The 16,635-nt window shown below is 37.1% G+C and overlaps 1 protein-coding gene across 4 annotated transcripts in view; it reads right to left on the bottom strand.

Annotated features, from left to right (window-relative positions):
• Window positions 1-16,635, bottom strand: part of RBPJ (recombination signal binding protein for immunoglobulin kappa J region) — a 119,194-nt gene that overhangs the window by 7,991 nt on the left and 94,568 nt on the right. For all 4 annotated transcript variants that reach the window (XM_018049350.1, XM_013964571.2, XM_005681488.3 and 1 more), the window contains 4 exons: window positions 12,615-12,780; window positions 9,475-9,649; window positions 4,104-4,241; window positions 3,835-3,947 (listed from right to left, as the gene is read on the bottom strand). In XM_018049350.1, the coding sequence (XP_017904839.1) occupies window positions 3,835-3,947; window positions 4,104-4,241; window positions 9,475-9,649; window positions 12,615-12,780 (592 nt within the window). The remainder of the gene's footprint in view (window positions 1-3,834; window positions 3,948-4,103; window positions 4,242-9,474; window positions 9,650-12,614; window positions 12,781-16,635) is intronic.

Here is a 16,635-nt window from a genome sequence, read left to right as displayed (position 1 = left end):
GCTGAGTCCCCGGATCTCTTTCCCTCTCCCTATACTCTACAGACTTTCTATTCTCTTTAGAGGTCAGTAGTGGCAGTGTTAGTCGCTCAGTCGTGTCCGACTCTTTGCGACCCCATGGACTGTGGCCCGCCACGCTCCTCTGCCCATGGGATTCTCCAGGCAAGAATACTGGAGTAGACTGCCCTTCCCTTCTCCAGAGGATCTTTCCGACCCAGGGATCGAACCTGGGTCTCCTTCACTGCAGGCAGATTCTTTACCATCTAAGCTTTAGAGGCTGGCAATTCCTAAATTTTTCTCCAGTCATAGCCTTTCTCAAGCACTCAACTTGTATATTTAACTACCTATTCAACAGTTCCACTTAAAATGTCTATTAATAGCCATCTCAATCAAAAATATAATTTTTTTATTTCTTTCTAAGCTCAATAAATGACACCATGTTCACTGAATCCTTAAACCGTGGAGTCATCTTTGACTCCCTACTTTCTCTTACATGCCATCTGTCAACAAATTCTGTTCGGTCTACTTTCAAATAAATCAGTCACCTTTCATCCCCTTACCAGTCCCATCTTGGTTTAAGGTATCATCATCAGGTTCTTGCCTGAATTATGACATAAGCCAAGTCATCTTTCTCTTTGCTTCCACCGCTATATCTCCCTGTGCTCTTACTCACAAAGCAGCCAGAATTATTCTTCCAGACATAAACCAGCCACCATTCTCTGTGAGAGCCTCCAGTGGCCTCCTACTGTACACAGGTAACAGAAAGTTTTACCCGAGACAGAGAGAGGGATTTGACCAGACGCTGCCCATGGCTTCTTTGCAGCATCATCTCCTAGCACCTGCCCTCTCCACTCCTCCCTGAGCTCTACCATGGCTTCCTTGCTAGTCCTCACACATTTCTGTCCTCAGTTCTTTCTGCTCTCATTCTGTCAGCCTGAAACGCTCCACACCCAGTTTCTGTTTCCCAACTTCATTGTGGTCTGTGTTCAAATAGCCCCACTTCAAGACTTCTCTGACCACTGTTAGCTCTCCCATTTCCCTAGGCATTTATCCTGTTTTAATTTGTCTTGCCACTTGTATTAACCTTTAAATACATTATATAGACATCTCTTTAGCTTTTTTCGTCTATCATCCTACCAAAACATACGCTCCAAGAGGAAAGGAAGTCTACCTTGTTCACCAATGTGTCTCCAGCATCGAGACAGTGACTGGCCCGTGGAAGGTTCAGGGCTTTTGTAGAATGCATACAGACATGTAGAACTATAATGCTTTGCTCCACAATGGACATTCTTAATAACTGACAGAATTTTGAAGGGTTAAATGAATTGATATTTGTAAAAGTGCTCAGAACAGTGCTGTAAATATTATGGGTTTCTATTGGGTTTTTATTACTTGATTCACACACCTAATTTATATTCCATGATCATTTTTTTTTCACCTAAGCCACAACTATTAAAAATCCTGATCTTTAAAGTCAGCATTCTTCACATTTACATATTTTTAGCTCTGCAGTTTATCTGAATATTTGTCACTCTTACTTATACACCAGTAATTTTCAAGTTTAAACGGAGGCAGTACACTTTTAGCAATTATATTTTCTAATATATTCTGTGAGACTAATTAATAAACTTAAGTAAAATGTTTCCATTCAACTCTAGCCTTAAAGCTGTATTTAAGTTTAACAATGCTTGAATTTTAGAGAAATAGTGAATTCTGAATGAGGTAAGCCTCAAACTTCCTGTAAGTCTACCACACTCATTTATGACTTCACCACATAAAAATCAAGATCTGCCTATAACAGCTTTATTCCTGTAATCTACTGTTTCTCCACTACTTAATAATAATGAGCATATTGAGAACATGGGTCATGTTTGGTTCAACTTTATTTCTCACAATAGCTCTCTGGACATAGACACTGCTGAGTGACCTGGTCTCACCAATAAACACACCAAAGATGACCCCTACTGTTTGGTATCAAAAACTTGCTGTGATAATTTCTAATTATTAAGAAGAGGAAAGAAATCTGAGAAGCCAGGTAGTGTGAATGTTATAATAAGCTATGTGTAATGAGAAAGTGATAAATTCTAACACCAGGAGTTACTCCAACCAGCTCTCTCTCCTCTATGCTGGCTCTGTAGGTCACTGGTACAGTGTTTACTATACTTCTTAGGTAACTGGGATGCAGCCCTTAATGACAGAAAACACACCTTATTCATACTCTTAACACTATACCTTGTAAATACCCAGGCTAAATTTATGCTGATTAGTTTATCTAAAAGATGTTAGATGTCTCCAATTTCTGGGGTATCTGACAGACTTGAGAACGTGAGACAAATGCTAACTGGTGTTTTTTTATTAGTTGGCTACATAGATTTTGCCTGTTCCCAAAGTACTCAAACCAGGATTTCTCACTAAGACCTTCATCCCATTGAAATTGGTCTTGGGGGAACAGTGTTCATCAAGCAAGGATCTCTAATAAGGCTAATATTCTAGGACACACATAAAACGCAAACTTTAGATATTAAGGCAGTGTTATCCTTCTTAAAAGCATATGAAAACTATAGAATGCTTCCTCTGAAAAACATGTTTTCATTGAAAATTGTATGTAAGCGGATGAAAAGGAAGGCAGGAAGTAGTGTAGACCATATAAAGCCTAGCCATGATTCTGATGCCTAGCTATGAAACTAATGCCTCAGTCACATGACCTCTAGAAAGAAGTCTTTACTGTTAACAATGCTAACGATGGTACTGCAACTTTTCCTAAGGCATTCTCTGGATCATGTTTTTTTATTGCAACAGTTTTATAATGAGAGCCACACAGTTTTGAATGTTAAAATATTCAATTAAAGATGACTTTCAAGCAAGGTAGACTGGTATTTTACATGAAACTAAGTGAAAAGACCATTTTTACATTTGAGTCAGTCTTTTCAGTGGCCTATATATAAGTTGTTGCTGGTCAGAGACATAGCCTCTGAATTGTGCCTCCAAGTACAAGCATTTAATGCCAAAGCAAATAAACATTATCCTTGGAATATAGTGACACAGAATAAATAAGAAGAGAACTTTAGTAAAATTTATTCAGTCTGTTTTTTGGTTTGTGTCTTCCTAATTTATGCACCCTTCTTTCCCTACCTTTCTCCCTTTTATAATCTATCTTAGGTTCAAGTTTTGTAAATTTATATTACTGTGTTTCACATATTTTGGCTTTAAGTTGATGTGGGAAATAAAATCACCTTGTACAACTACAATACAGAAAAATATAACAAAAACCACAAGATGATGCATTAACTTAGATAATTATAGATAATATCAGAAAATATCAGCCAATGAAATATTTCATCAAAGAGATACAAAGCATATTCAGGAAAGTAATACTAAAATTCTTCCATTCGCTCAGCCCCTTCCCCAAGCTGGCCTTGAATCGAACTTGCTCATAAACTTCCATCTTTAATACAACTAAATTGTGTTGTTTCAGAAAACAAAGGGGAATATGATGCAGAATGTATAAGAGGCTTTTGGTTCATTTTGCTAAGAAAAGCAGTTTTTTACTATTTCAAAAAGCCCAAACACTGTCTCTATCTTTTTGTAGGAGAGTAAACTAGCAAAAACTATGTTTATATTTTTAAAGAAGTTTACAATTTCTATGCTTTTGAAAATTTGGGCCTGTGGCAGGATGCAGCAAGCACCACAAAAAATGAATAATGAACCTATATTAGCTAAGAAGATAAATCATAATGTAACTTTAGAGTGCCCTCTATCGTCCAGATAAACAACCCAAAAAAGGGGGAAAGCTGTCAAAATTTATTATAAATAGTCATGAGGTCATTAACGCCATACCAATCTTGGGAGTGCCATGCCAGTAACTGAACACACAAGTTTGACTGTTTGTCCATAATGGATGTATCCATCGCGGACTGTGAATTCTTCTCCTTCTGATTCATCATCATCCACTGCAGTGCGATGGAAACAGAGATCAAATTATCATCTTTAAAATTTATTAATCTGCTTATAAAAATGACAAAACTAAATATATCTGTAAGTCTTTTATTATTTAAAAAAATTTAATTTCACACTAAAAAAAACCAAACGCATGTTTTTATACTCACAGAGATGAATGTAAAATGCTCCCCACTGCTGAGAACTGGCATGGAAATTACCTCCTTCTACATGCAAGTATCTGGTGCTAACTGTCTGGGATCGGAGTCTATTAAACAGAGCCACCTTTGTTCCTGAGGCAATGCAGACTGCAAAGAAAAAACAGCTATTTACGTGATTGAGGGGTGTGGGTAGGGTAACAGTAAAGAGCAAGAAGGGACCAGTACCTGGTAAGTTATGACTATTTTTTACTGTAATAATTAATGGCTTCAGCTAACACTTATTTCAAACTCTCCAAGAAAATACAGATAATACTCCCCCAGAAGTCAGGGTAACTTTTTTAATAATAATGTTAAGCTACAGATATATAATATGCCCATAAAAATGATTTTAAACAAGTGTTGTATAATATATTTAACACAGTGCTGTTTTTTAAAAGGAAGTTACTTTTAAAATAATAGGTGTCAAATAACAGGAAATTGATTAAATAAAACATAATATCATTGACCTAATTGAATAATGTGTATTTAAATGCACTGATGAGAAAATATCTCCCTGATATATCACTGAATGCAAAGCAGACTATACTGTGGTTTCATTAGGTAAACATATACATTTTTATGTGATAACATATGTCTCCACATGCTCATATATAATCCCATGGAATATATTCAAAGAGAGGGGTCTAGAAGGTTGTTTACCAAAGATAATGGCAATTGCCTCTGGATACTGTGACTTTAGAGATTTTGCTTCCTTCTAAATACCTTAAAGTATAGCATTGCATGACATTTCTTGAAAAACCAACCACATCTATGTAAGCAGGAAAAATACTCTATAAATGAAATACATTCTCTGCCATCAAAACTCAATAATCAACAGAAATACAAAATTATAAAGACTTTAAATAAAATCCTATAATTTGAATTGGCTTAAGACATCTGTGCATGCTCAATCGTATCTGACTCTTTGTGACCCCACGGACTATAGCCTGCCAGGCTTCTCTGTCCAAGGGATTCTCCAGGCAAAAATACTGGAGTGGGGTTGCCATTTCCTTCTTCAGGGGAATATTCCTAATCCAGGAATCGAACCCGAGTCTCTTGCATCTCCTGCACTGGCAAGCAGATTCTTTAGCCACCTGGCCGTGCTGCACAACTGAATTGGAAACAACCTAAATACATGGCATTAAATGCCTCCTGATGCAAGAACACACAGAATAACTACGTAAAAAAGATCTTCACGACCCAGATAATCATGATGGTGTGATCACTCACCTAGAGCCAGACATCCTGGAATGTGAAGTCAAGTGGGCCTTAGAAAGCATCACTACGAACAAAACTAGTGGAGGTGATGGAATCCAGTTGAGCTATTTCAAATCCTAAAAGATGATGCTGTGAAAGTGCTGCACTCAATATGCCAGCAAATTTGGAAAACGCAGCAGTGGCCACAGGACTGGAAGAGGTCAGTTTTCATTCCAAAGAAAGGCAATGACAAAGAATGCTCAAACTACCACACAACTGCACTCATCTCACACGCTAGTAAAGTAATGCTCAAAATTCTCCAAGCCAGGCTTCAGCAATACGTGAACCGTAAACTTCCAAATGTTCAAGCTGGTTTTAGAAAAGGCAGAGGAATCAGAGATCAAATTGCCAACATCCGCTGGATCATTGAAAAAGCAAGAGAGTTCCAGAAAAACATCTATTTCTGCTTTACTGACTATGCCAAAGCCTTTGACGGTGTGGATCACAACAAACTAGAAAAACTACAATCATGGCATCCGGTCCTAATCACTTCGTGGCAAACAGATGGAGAAACAGTGGAAACAGTAGCAGACTTTATTTTTCTGGGCTGTAAAATCACTGCAGATGGTGACTGCAGCCATGAAATTAAAAGACGCTTGTTCCTTGGAAGGAAAGTTATGACCAACCTAGACAGCATATTCAAAAGCAGAGATATTACTTTGCCAATGAAGGTCCATCTAGTCAAGGCTATGGTTTTTCCAGTGGTCAGGTATAGATGTGAAAGTTGGACTGTGAAGAAAGCTGAGCGCTGAAGAATTGATGCTTTTGAACTGTGGTGTTAGAGAAGACTCTTGAGAGTCCCTTGGACTGCAAGGAGATCCAACCAGTCCATCCTAAAGGAAATCAGTTCTGAATATTCATTGGAAGGACTGATGCTGATGTTGAAACTCCAATACTTTGGCCATCTGATACGAAGAACTGACTCACTGGAAAAGACCCTAATGCTGGGAAAGATTGAAGGCAGGAGGAGAAGGGGTTGACAGAGGATGAGGTGGTTGGATGGCATCACTGACTCAATGGACATGAGCTTGAGTAAACTTTGGGAGTTGGTGATGGACAGGGAGGCCCGGCATGCTGCAGTCCATGGGGTCGCAAAGAGTCGGACACGACTAAGCAACTGAACTGAACTGATGCAAGAACACTATATATTACTGTGAAGCAGGCTTGCCCTACAGCAACAAAGAACAACAAAAGAACAACAAACTGCAATCTGATCAAGTTTCTAAATTAACTACTGACAAGGACTCTCTCCTAAACCAAACTTCAGACAGGTTCCTCTGAGCCCTTTACCCATGGAGACTCTTCCTTGGGTCCCAATATGGGCTTAGCTAGCCCAGTTATTGCCAAGAATCCTGCTAAGTCATCCTTCCATCCTTGATATCTGATCAAGTTTTTTCCCTCCACCTTTATATCTAATCATCTTGTTCTTGTTAAATCACTAAGTCGTGTGCAACTCTTTCGTGGCCCCATGGATTATATAGCCCTCCAGGCTCTTCTGTCCATTGGATTTCCCAGGCAAGAATACTGGAGTAGGTTGCCATTTCCTCTCCAGGGGATCTTCCTGACCCAGGAATCAAACCTGTGTCTCCTGCACTGGCAGATGGATTCTTATCCTCTGTGCCTCCCAGAAAGTCCATCTGATCAACTTGGCCTATCTTTATAAAAATTCTCGTCAAGAATACCCACACCCTCAATGTCTCCTCTTAGTAACTTTCCACCTACTGACACGTTCAACGCTGCTCCTTGACTATAAATCCCACTTGTCCTTGTTGTATTTGTAATTGAGCTCAGCTCTATACTGAAAGCTCTTTTCCCTATTGCAAATGTAGTGAATAAAATGTGCTTTTATCACCTTTAATGTCCAGTTCTATTTCTCTTTGACACTACCAATTTACAGAAAATACATTAAACTACACCAAGGGAATACAATTATTGAAATACAGTCTATGAAAATCTCTCATAGTCAACTGACTTAGCCTCTTGAATAAATAAATATGAGAGAGAGAAAGGTGCAGAGAAAAATCTACAAATTTAAAGAGAAAATTCAATGACATGTCAACACAACATATAATATCTGGTGAATCATATTTGAATTTTGATTCAAACCAATGGCTAACCAACACCCCCCAACCCCCACACACATTTTAGACAATTTTCAATTTGAGCACTGACTACGTATTTAATGATACTAAGACATTATTTCTTTTTATAGTTGTTTTATGTTTGTTTTTGTGTGATCATGGTATTATAATTATATTAGAATACAAAGAGACACTATCTTTCAGAGGCTCATAGAAACAGTCTTGGATTTGCATCAAACTAAAATGAAGGCAGAGAAAAGTGTGGGTGGAGTAGGATTACAGATGAAGATGAATCAAGACTAGCCTGAAGTTATGATCACTGATGAAAAGTTAGAGGATAAACACAAGAGGTTTCATGTTATTATGCAACTCTACTTTAGTATGTTTGAAATTTCCATAACAATGATGATAATGACTAAAGCAGACTAAAAACCATCCACTATATAACATCCCATAAATTCATTAAAAAAAAAAAGAAAACAAAGTAAAAACAAGCAAATTAACCAAAATCCTAAAACCTCACCTTCAAAGAATGAAACTATTATTCTGCAAATTAGTAGACAAGCACTTATCCTGCCTTTTCTTCATAGACTACATTTTAAGCAAACAGCTAACAAACACAAAAGTTAACAATAAAACAATCAGAAACGCCACTATTTTGCAACCATGATGGACTACTAAAATCATTTGGTTAAAGTTTCCTGAGGAATTTTGTAACTGTTAGATTAGACTAACAACTCAACTTACTATAACCAGTCTTAGTGTGACAAGAAGTGGGATAACCAGACAATAAGACTTCTGATCTGACAGAAATGAACATATGCAGAACCAGCTAATTCTAAAATGAAGGTCTTTAGGTCTAATCAACAGTTTATAGGAGATATGAGAGACAGAGGAAACACGTATCAGTCAGATTCAGAATATGGAAACTGCATAGGAAAAAATCACCCAATTTCAACAAATAAAGAACGGAGGAAGGAAAAAAAGGCTAGTAGAAAGAACAGAAACTATTTCAGGTTAAAATATATGAATCCTGTTTGGATCCAAGTTTGAACAAGCCAACTACTGAAGACAACAAAACAACAAAACCTCAACTGTGAAAAGGTCTTTTGAGACAGTATGATCAATCTGCACGTGGACTGGCCAGTAGATGGCATTAATGAACTGTCATCAACTTCTGCTGGGTATAATGATGTTTAAAAGGAAAATTTTCTGTTAAGAGTCACCGCTACAGAAATGATTGAAAGGACAGGATGTCTAAGATTTACATTAAAAAATTCCAGCAACTGAAGGAGGAAGAAGAGTTGGTGGTGACAGAAATGATAAAATAGAATTGGTAAAATCTGTTGCGGTCTGGTGGTTGGCCACCTTATATCAACACTACCCTTTTCATGTAAGTTTGAAAGTTTTCATAATAAAAAGTCAAAAGAAGAAAAGAAAAATGGGTATAGAAGTTGAAATGTCTAACTCAAACAGCCATTTACCGGTGAAAATCTAAAAATGTGCAGAAACAGCAGTCTGCCAGACAACCATGTCAAATTTTTTTAGGTTTTCATGATGGCCTTCCAAAGTCCATTTGATATAACAGTGCTTCTCAAAGAGGTGTTCTGATATTCTGAGTGAATCAGTTCTTGTGGAATAGGAACCATCTTGCACACTGCAGGATCTTTAGACACTCAATGCTAACATCACTCCCTCTAGCCACTGACAGCAAAAGGAAACTCCCATTTCTCCTAATGCCTCTGGGGAGCAGTGAGGAAGCAATTCTGGTTAAGAACCACTTTGCTACACCAGGTGTTGCCCATTTTTAATTAGAGAAAAAAGACAACAAAGCAGCAGCAATAACTGAATATGACTTTTTCAGATAAAGTGAAGACCAAAAAAATACTTTTAAAAAATGAACTGGCTACTGAAAAGAAAATTTTAATTTAAAAAATAGTTGAATTAGTCTTATTAATTCATATTGGGAGTTGAGGGGAAAAAAAGAAAACTAGTATACACACGGTCAGCATTTTTCAGTGACTGCTTCTTTTTGGAAGGTTTGGAGATGACTTTTATCCGTTTGCTTAGGAACACACCAATGTCATCACTGTTGCCATAGAACATCTTTACAGACAGCATGAAGTGCTTTCTCTTGTCTGAATCAGATATATACAATGTTTTGGCTGTGCAGTAGTTCTGTGAAAGAAAAGGATAAGTCTTAATAGCATCAAAACCCTGTCAGCTATGTACAAATAACTCAATGAGGCTATGGCTAAGTCTGATCAGACTTAAGGCAGTAATTCCACTGAACAGCTGATAAAACCAACTGTAAGAAGTACTGAAACTGGTCTCTGAAAACAAAGTACAAAATCTTCCTTACTGAGTCTACAATACCAACACTGTATTATTCTGTTTCCCCCTCTCAAAAAGACTTAAAAAAAATAATCTTTTATTGTTTTATATAGCTCTACATCTATTTACAGAATTATCAAGACCTTCAGGCAATAAAAACATTTGCCCTGAAATAAAAAGAAATACAAAATATAATGCTACAAAAGTCTATAGAAATATCTGAATTGTAGAATTTGAATTATAGAAACAAAACAATACTAGCAACAGAGGTACAGGGCATGTAATTCTTAAAAATAAAAATTCAAGTGCTAATTAGGGTAAAAATTCATGTTGCATAGCTTATGTAGCTTCAACTGTGTAAGACAAAAACTGAGAAAATGAATATTTAACAAATTATTTTAAAAACATCAGATCCAAAATATAACTATATAGTCAAATACCATGGCCATAATAAAAATAAGGGCTACATATACTAGAACTTTGTTTTAATAAATATTAAAATAAGAATGCAACATGCAAAATAGAATCCCTCCTTTCCCAATAATGACTAATCGTACCATTCAATGAACATGCTATTGAAAGAAAACAATATTATCTTAAATGAATGGTTGTTAAGTAAGACAGGAGTAAAGTGCCACTTTCTCAAGCTCAGCATCCATCTCACTGCTTGGTCCATCTTTGCCTACCTGGAACCAAACTGACCTCATTCTTGTATCTTGATGGTCCAAGCATATGATTATATTGTTCTTTCTGCCTGGAATGCCTTCTGCTGACTCTCAACCAATCTTATTCTCTACAGACTCCTCTAATAGCATTTTTCATTAAAACTAAGTATTAACACATAATTTTGGCTTAGAGACACTGTTGCTAAGTCATTTCAGTCGTGTCCAACTCTGTGCAACCTCATAGACAGCAGCCCACCAGGCTCTCCCGTCCCTGGGATTCTCCAGGCAAGAACACTGGAGTGGGTTGCCGTTTCCTTCTCCAATGCATGAAAGTGAAAAGTAAAAGTGAAGTCGCTCAGTCGTATCCGACTCTTAGCGACCCCATGGACTGCAGCCTACCAGGCTCCTCTGTCCATAGGATTTTCCAGGCAAGAGTACTGGAGTGGGTGCCATTGCCTTCTCCAGAGACACTGTACTTCCCTGTAATTAAGTGTTTTAAGTACTAGCTAATACTCAAGCTCTCAGGTATTATTTTCTGCAAATTTCTAGGGCTTGGGGAAATGATATAATGGCAGAAGTTGATGAAAGATGTACTAAGCCACAATGCTGAGAAAAGCAAATGGACATGCTGTTTGGTATTACTGCCCTCAGAATTGCTGGAAGCAGTTAAAGCGAGCACTAAAGTTCAATTGCTATTGTTTAGTTGCTAAGTCCTGTCCAATTCTTTTGCAAACCCATGGACTGTAGCCTGCCAGGCTCCTCTGTCCATGGGATTTCCCAGGCAAGAACACTGGAGTGGGCTGCCATTTTCTTCTCCAGGGGATCTTCCAGACTCAGGGGTTGAATCCACATCTCTCGTGTCTCTTGCACTAGCAGGCAGATTCTTCACCACTGTGTCACCTACGAAACAGCTGGGCTTCTCACTACCTATCCAATTATCAATCACAATTACAAATGCCTAGGTGTACAGCTTGGAGACACACATAACAAAAATCCATGAGATGTGACCAAAGCCTCTTTGTTCAACCAATTACTCAAATATATCTTTAACTTTACCTCAAGAGTTATAACTCAAATACATTTTATATTGCTTTATTTTAAAATGAAACAATCTTTACAGTACTAAATTTTCTCTCAACTCTAACTTAAAATACATAGTTGACAAGCATTAATGATAACAATTATAAGAATATAAATGACAGAAACACACTCAAATTTGAAGGATACTGATATTAAGGCTCTTTATTCTCAGTGCTCATTATGTGTAAAATGACTCATTATCTGTATAATCACTAAAAAAATTAAATGAGAGTACAAATCTCCTAGTTCATCACCCTCAACCTTGCCCTCCAATTCCCATCCCCCAATACAGCAAACACTAAGACATTCAACAAATAGTTACTGAGTGAGAAAATAGCTATTTATGCAGTATTTTAAAAGACATTCGTATGGTCATTGAGATCAGAAATATCCATTTTTCAATTTTAATAGCAAGAGAAAACAAGTTGATGCTAAGTCAATAAAGAATTATTTTTGAGTACTAAAGGTACAGACTGAGATAACTGCTTTCTAAATTCATAAAATACAATTAGTAAAACTATCTCATAAACTGCATTCCTTAACAAAGTAATCAAAGAAAATCCCTAAAAGTTTGATGAAAGCTATTCACAGTGTTCCTGTCGACACAAGATAGTGCTCTTCCACACTGAAGCTAAATAAAACATTTATGATATTACCAACTTATTTAATACTTTGCTTCCAGTAAAAGACTAAGATTAAATGAGCAGAGTAAAACATTAGTGAACTATGTATTTTCATTGTTATTTGAATATCATGCCCTTATGAGGATGGGAAATTAGCCTCCTAAATTTATTATCGGCCCCCAATAGAAATATGATTCACAGCCTGCCAGAACTGCTAGCAAGCTGAGGAAGCTTACTGTGTGCCACCTTTAGATGTCAAAGCTCACGGTTCACGAGTCATGACTAGACCTCAGCTATTAGAGGTTATTCTAGTTCTGATTTATATATTCAAGAAGTGCTAGTAGTAACCATAAAATAAAAAAAAAAGAATCATCACTACAAAAAGAAGAAAACTACATTATGGTATCATGGTGCTCTTTACAGGGAACCATGTAAACTTACCTTTCCTTCCAAGTTCAGCTGCTGCATTTCTTGGTCACTATTTCCTATTCCAATAAATGCACATGGTTGAGATTCTTGTTCTGAACAACCATCGCGTTCCATTTGTTCTTTTTTTTTCTTCCAGCCACTGCCCATAAGATACACACAAGGAGGAGGGCAAAAAAACCTAAAATAATGAGGGGGGAGGAAACACAATGCAATTACACTCAAGAAAGCACTTCCTTTTCTTGAACATATGAATGCAAAATCATGTTGAACTGTATCAAGTTAGCTCCTAAAGAAACATTTTGGTGAAGCCTTTTGTAATGCAAATAACCATACCCACAGCGCAGAAATCAATACTTCATTTGTTCTGGTTAAGGTTTATCTATAATGACATTACGCATTCACTTAGCCTAGATACTTTCAGAGCAGGGAACATAAATTTTCACACAGCTCAGAGTTTTGAACATCTGCACTTCAGCCAAATCCAGTGTACTCCAACATACACAAAAATAGGGTATACCACCACAGAATCTGCAATTACTGATTAAGGTCTACTGAAAATGATGTACTGTTAATTAATGACATTCTTGGTATGGATATCACCCTTAACTTCATTTGGTAATTAATCTGAAAAACAGAGCAGTGCCCAAAGCAGACACCTCCAAAATATTCATACAAGTAAGTAAAAGAATTAAGAGCAAAATGGATCATTAGTTTACTATGTATCTTACAACCTAAACACCTGCTGCATGTGGATCAAAGAACAATATATTGTGTCCCTTTAACTCAAAGACAACCAACAGATTTGTTTTGTTAGTTGCCAATAACCTGCCCTCATAAATTCTTCCCACCTAGAATAACTTCCTTATAATTTTCTTTTAGCAGTTAGATTATTTTGAAGTCTAGCTCAAGCCCCACATTTTACCTAATTCAGAAGATCACCAATCCAGTCCTTATATAGGGGGTAACACCTTCGCTTGATTACACACACTGACTTATACACACTTTAAAATATTTATTAATATGTCATGTCTCATCAAGGGGCCTGAAAACTCAAATACCTACTCAGATAATAGCCAAGTAAACTCAAATAGTGGCCAGGTAAGTAATCTAAATGAGTCGACCGGGTGTATAATAAATAAGTAGAAATATTCTTTAATTACCCAAAGACGTATGTTCCTTCCCTTCTTTATTGAAACGCAAAACCCTCAAGGCAAGTCCCACTTTTCATATAGTTATAAGCATAGAAATTTCTATCTTAATTCTTTTAAGTTCACTGTAAGGGAATAAAAAGCTTAACCGCAAAGGTCATCACCCACTCATGTGTGGCTCTGATGACAATGAAACAACTGAGAACTGCAAGCATCCCCACATGGCTGAACTAAGGGCATGGAGGTCGCGTGTTGGTCACATCCTCCAATTTTCCAATAGTCACCGAAAAACAAGTTTTATATGAAATTCCTAATTCTAAAATTTAGCAGCTAATTTATTATGCTTTTTTACCACTTTTTGGGCCAACAATGTACAGACTTTTAAAAGAAGTGTATCCATGCATATCTCTCTCTCTCTCTCTCACACACACACACACACACGTGCATGCACAGAAACACACAGATACCATTATGCTGGATTTAGTTCTCGGTCCATCCTAAAGGTAGCAGAGTAGTATCTACTTGTTTGCTTCCCCCTCAGCACCTACTATAATACTGACTGAACTGAATCAAAATAAATGGTATCCACATTTTGCTCAACTTTACCAAAGACTACTACTTAAGAGGCAATCTACACACAATTTATAAGAAGTGAGCTGGGTTTATTTAATTTTCACTAATTCACAAAAATTTACTACATTCCTAGTCTGTATCAGGGACTGGAAAAATAGTAGTAGTTAAAAATCCTTGCCCTAATGGAACTCATACTCTAATAAGAAAGACAATTTAAAAAATGTAGATGACTAAAATAACATACATACTTTAGCTGGTGAGGGGAAAAATAAAGCAAGGAAGGGGTACTTAAAAATGTAAGTGGCCACCAGAGTGGCCAAGGAAAATTTCTTGAAGAAAGTGACCTTGAGTTAGGACCTATGGCCATGGGTATCTGAGAAAGAGCATTTCAGAAGAGGGAACAGCAAGCACAAAAGCTCTGAAGTAGGGAGGACTGAAACAGCAGAGAAACAACAGACCAGTGTGGCTGGAGCACAGAGGAGAACAACAGGATGTGACCCAGGCGTAATGGGAGCAGACCTAGTAGGCCGGCAGGGTCAGGCTGTGAGAGGAGGAAACCTTCCGAGGGTCTGCGCCTACTTGTCTAAGCCAAGAGAAGGGAATCAGAGTGGCTTTTTTGCCTGTATACTCTCCTTGTTGCCATGAGTACAGAGGTCACAGCAGAGACACTGGGCTCAGCTCCAGGTCACTCCAAATTTGGAGGGATGCCTAGATTAGCTGGGCCAGTTCTGGAAATTGCTCATTCAAGTCTATACCAGGGATCTCTCTGGCCTCTAATGCTGGGAACTACCCAATACTTACCATGGCACAGACTCAAATTCCTAGCTGGCACACTATTAGGAAGCTGAGAAGGCATCAATTTTGGAAAACTTATCTCCTATTAGTATTTTATTGAACACTGAGAAGTACTACGTCTTAGTAAATTGGTATACCAGCTATAAAACTTGCTGCATTTTAGTACAGTGTACCAAATATAGTAATCAAAGCCCAACAAGTTATCACAAAAGATACTTTTATTTCACACCTGGAAAGAGGTCTAAAACTGTTAAAGACTCAGTGAAAGTGAAAAAGAAAATGAAAGTCGCTCAGTCATGTCCAACTCATGCGACCCCATAGACTATACAGTCCACGGAATTCTCCAGGCCAGAATACTGGAGTGGGTAGCCTTTCCCTTCTCCAGGGGATCTTCCCAACCCCTCCCGCACTGCAGGTGGATCCTTTACCAGCTGAGCCATGAGGAAAGCCCAGAAGACTCAGTAGTGCTGGTTTTCTCAAAAGTACTGAGATGAAGTGGTATGAAACCAACAGGGCATAAAATCAGAAAGACTGTCAAGAAATTCTTTATCACTTAGAACACTGACTAAGGTTCTATACTGAAAGTGCTTTCCAGTCATGTAATAAATCTAAGAAAAATGAAGAGTCTTCAACTGTCTCTAAACTGTTTAGCCTTAGTTTTAAATCAGCTCTACAACTAATTTTTAAAAAGCTGTGATGCAAGAAAATAGCAAAAAATAGCAAAAAAAAAAATTAACATTATTTCTACCATGTGATGATGAAATCTTAAAGATCCCAATATTGCCACCCCCTAAAAAATCAGCTAACAATTCAAATCTTCATCTCCAGAGACTTCTGCAGTAATATAATAATCAAACAGAAGATAATCATCAATTTAAAAATTACAGACAAATGAAAAGAAATGAAGGAAGGGAAGGAAAGAATATTACCTAATTAACAGAAGAAAAAATAATTATATACCTTTATAGTAGTATGCAAATTGATGTTTTTAACTTCGACAGATGCTCAATATGTACCAAACACTTAGTGAAAAGTCTGAAATCAAGTGCTCACCTTTCAGAGTTTAACAGCTGCTATGAAAACATACTTTATGAAACAATGTGCCTTTATTTTCTAATCTTTCCCAGTAGCTACATCTAAGCAACTAAGGCAAACAATGCTTTTATCTACCACTTGGTGGCGATATGCACACATTTATGATTTTATTCATTTCCTAAGTCAAACAATCAGTCTTTATTTTCAGAGAATAATTCAACAACTTTTCCCTCAAATCCTAAGATGAGGTCTGGAAAATACCTTACAGATTCAAAGAAGTCTTTTTATTCAGCCCAATACATAGTATCAGACAAAATCTAAACACATCATTTACATTATCTGACTATTTTGGCAGAATCATTCCAATAATCTTTGGTGATTATTCATACTTCCCCTAACACAAAGTTGAAGAAATGTTAATACATCAAATTGCATTTCCATATTTTTAATGGAAATTTTCCTCTAGACAAAATAATTTTTTC

The sequence above is a fragment of the Capra hircus genome, chromosome 6 (genome assembly GCF_001704415.2).
Source record: "Capra hircus breed San Clemente chromosome 6, ASM170441v1, whole genome shotgun sequence".
In the NCBI taxonomy this organism is placed as follows: Eukaryota; Metazoa; Chordata; class Mammalia; order Artiodactyla; family Bovidae; genus Capra; species Capra hircus.
The sequence above is the reverse complement of the archived record's forward strand: the minus strand, read 5'-3'. Positions and strand labels throughout refer to the sequence as shown.